The sequence below is a fragment of the Octodon degus genome, unplaced genomic scaffold (assembly GCF_000260255.1).
Source record: "Octodon degus isolate 3935 unplaced genomic scaffold, OctDeg1.0 scaffold00076, whole genome shotgun sequence".
In the NCBI taxonomy this organism is placed as follows: Eukaryota; Metazoa; Chordata; class Mammalia; order Rodentia; family Octodontidae; genus Octodon; species Octodon degus.
The window spans coordinates 8,768,672-8,770,588 of NW_004524652.1; the positions used below are offsets into that span (position 1 = coordinate 8,768,672).

Sequence of the window (1,917 nt, forward strand, 5' to 3'; positions counted from 1 at the left end):
GATCATGAGTGATGCCGCTGCGCCTGGCGGAAGTTAACAAGTTGGTGGTGGCTGTGGCGGCACACACCTTCCATCCCAGGCCCTGGGAGGCTGAGGCAGGAGGGTCACCAGAAGCCAGCCTGGGCTACATAGCAAGACCCCATCCCAGGAAAACCAAAGACCAAGCAAACGAACATTTGCAATTCGGGGACGCTAAATGCAGTCGTGGTGGTGCGCAATCATCATTTCTTAATTGCAGAACACTCTCTCACCCACAAAAGACGCCCCATCCCATGAGCATTCATGCCCCACTGCCCCTCCCCAGGCCCTGGCAGCCCCGTTTTTATGGATCACCTGCAGGGAAATGAGCTCCTGGGTCCGGTGCTCTTGTGTGCGGGCTGCTCTTCCTTTGCACCTTGTTTTCAGGGGTTTTCTAGGTCACACACAGCGTGGACCAGAGCAGCCTTCCTTTTTGTGACTAAATAATGTCCCGTGGCTGCTTTGCTATTTTAGTTGGAAAGCCATAAACATCAATTAAACCATAACTTAATGGGTCTGTGCGAACCCCCTCCAGAACAGAAACTGCACAGAAACGACGGAGAAGGGTCCCAGGGACCTGCCCTGCCTAGGGCGGGGGCCCAGGAGGACAGGCTGCCCCACAGCCGTCCACCTGGTTGGCTTTCCTCAGACACAGATTCATCTGTCCTTGGTGGGCGACACTGCTGAGATAGCTTTTTGCTTGGCCTTCTGCTGTATGTGTGTTTATAGGGTTATTTGCTCATTCGTTCATTTATTCATCCATATAACAGAGTGAACTTCTGAGAGCCTACAGCCTGACCCAAAATTTCGGGACATCCCAAGGTCTTCGTTCTGTCTTTTGCCAACCCTGCCTGCTCTCCCACAGATACTTTCATTCTCAATATTTTTTTTTCTTTTTTTTTTTTTTTTTTTTACGGAACCGGGGATTGAACTCAGGCTCTTGCGCTTGCCAGGGAAGTGCTTAATCCAATGAGCCATCTCCCCGGCCCCAATGTTTTTAATTTTTCCTTTGTTATTTGTGTTTGCTGTTAAAATGTAGGTAGAGATATAGATGTATGTATTGTTCACTAAATCTCTGATCATTTATTTTGCTTTTTTGGATCTTTATAGAAGAAAGGCTCATCATGACCATGTGTGATGGCCCATGGGTGGCTTTACAGGTTTTACGGTTGGTTTCCTTTTTCACTGCTGCATAGCATTCCACTGCCTGGCTATTTTTTTAATCCATTCTTCTCTCCACAGGCATTGGGTTTGTACCATTATTTTGCTGTAGAACAAATGAAGGAGCATCCGTTATGCATTGCAGTCTTTCTTCTCTTTGAACATTTGCGTAGTTACGTCAGAGCATATATAAAAGGCACAAAGAGGAACCATAACTTACAATCCCTATTTTTTTCTTTGGTTGGGCTTTTTTGTTTTTGTTGTTTTGTTTGGTTGGCTGGTTAGTTGTTTGGTCGAGTCTGCTTGTTTGATTTGGGTGTTTGTTTTGTTTGTTTGTTTGTTTGTTTTTTGACATAGGGTCTTGCTAAGTAGTTCAGGCTGGACTCAGACTCACTGTGTAGCCCGGGGTGGCCTTAACTTCTGCCGATCCCCCTGTCTCAGCCTGTCTGAGTGCCGGGGCCTACGTGCGCGCTGCCATGCTGGGCGATTCCCACATCCTGCGGGCCTGAACGCTGCCCCTAGGAACCTGTTTGCCCTGTCCTTCTCCAGGCGAGCCCAAGAACTCGGCGGCGCCCCCAAGCGTGGCCAACGGCGCGGCTTCGGCCAGCACCTCGGAGGACGCCATCAAGAACATCCTGGAGCAGGCGCGCCGTGAGATGCAGGCACAGCAGCAGGCGCTGCTGGAGATGGAGGCCGCGCCCCGCGGCCGCTCGGTGCCGCCGTCGCCCCCCGAGCCGC

At 50.5% G+C, this 1,917-nt stretch overlaps 1 protein-coding gene across 1 annotated transcript in view; it reads left to right on the forward strand.

The window, feature by feature from the left end:
• Positions 1-1,917, forward strand: part of Cux2 (cut like homeobox 2) — a 237,896-nt gene that overhangs the window by 226,821 nt on the left and 9,158 nt on the right. The window contains exon 17 of the mRNA XM_023720433.1: positions 1,729-1,892. Coding sequence (XP_023576201.1) covers positions 1,729-1,892 — 164 coding nt within the window. The remainder of the gene's footprint in view (positions 1-1,728; positions 1,893-1,917) is intronic.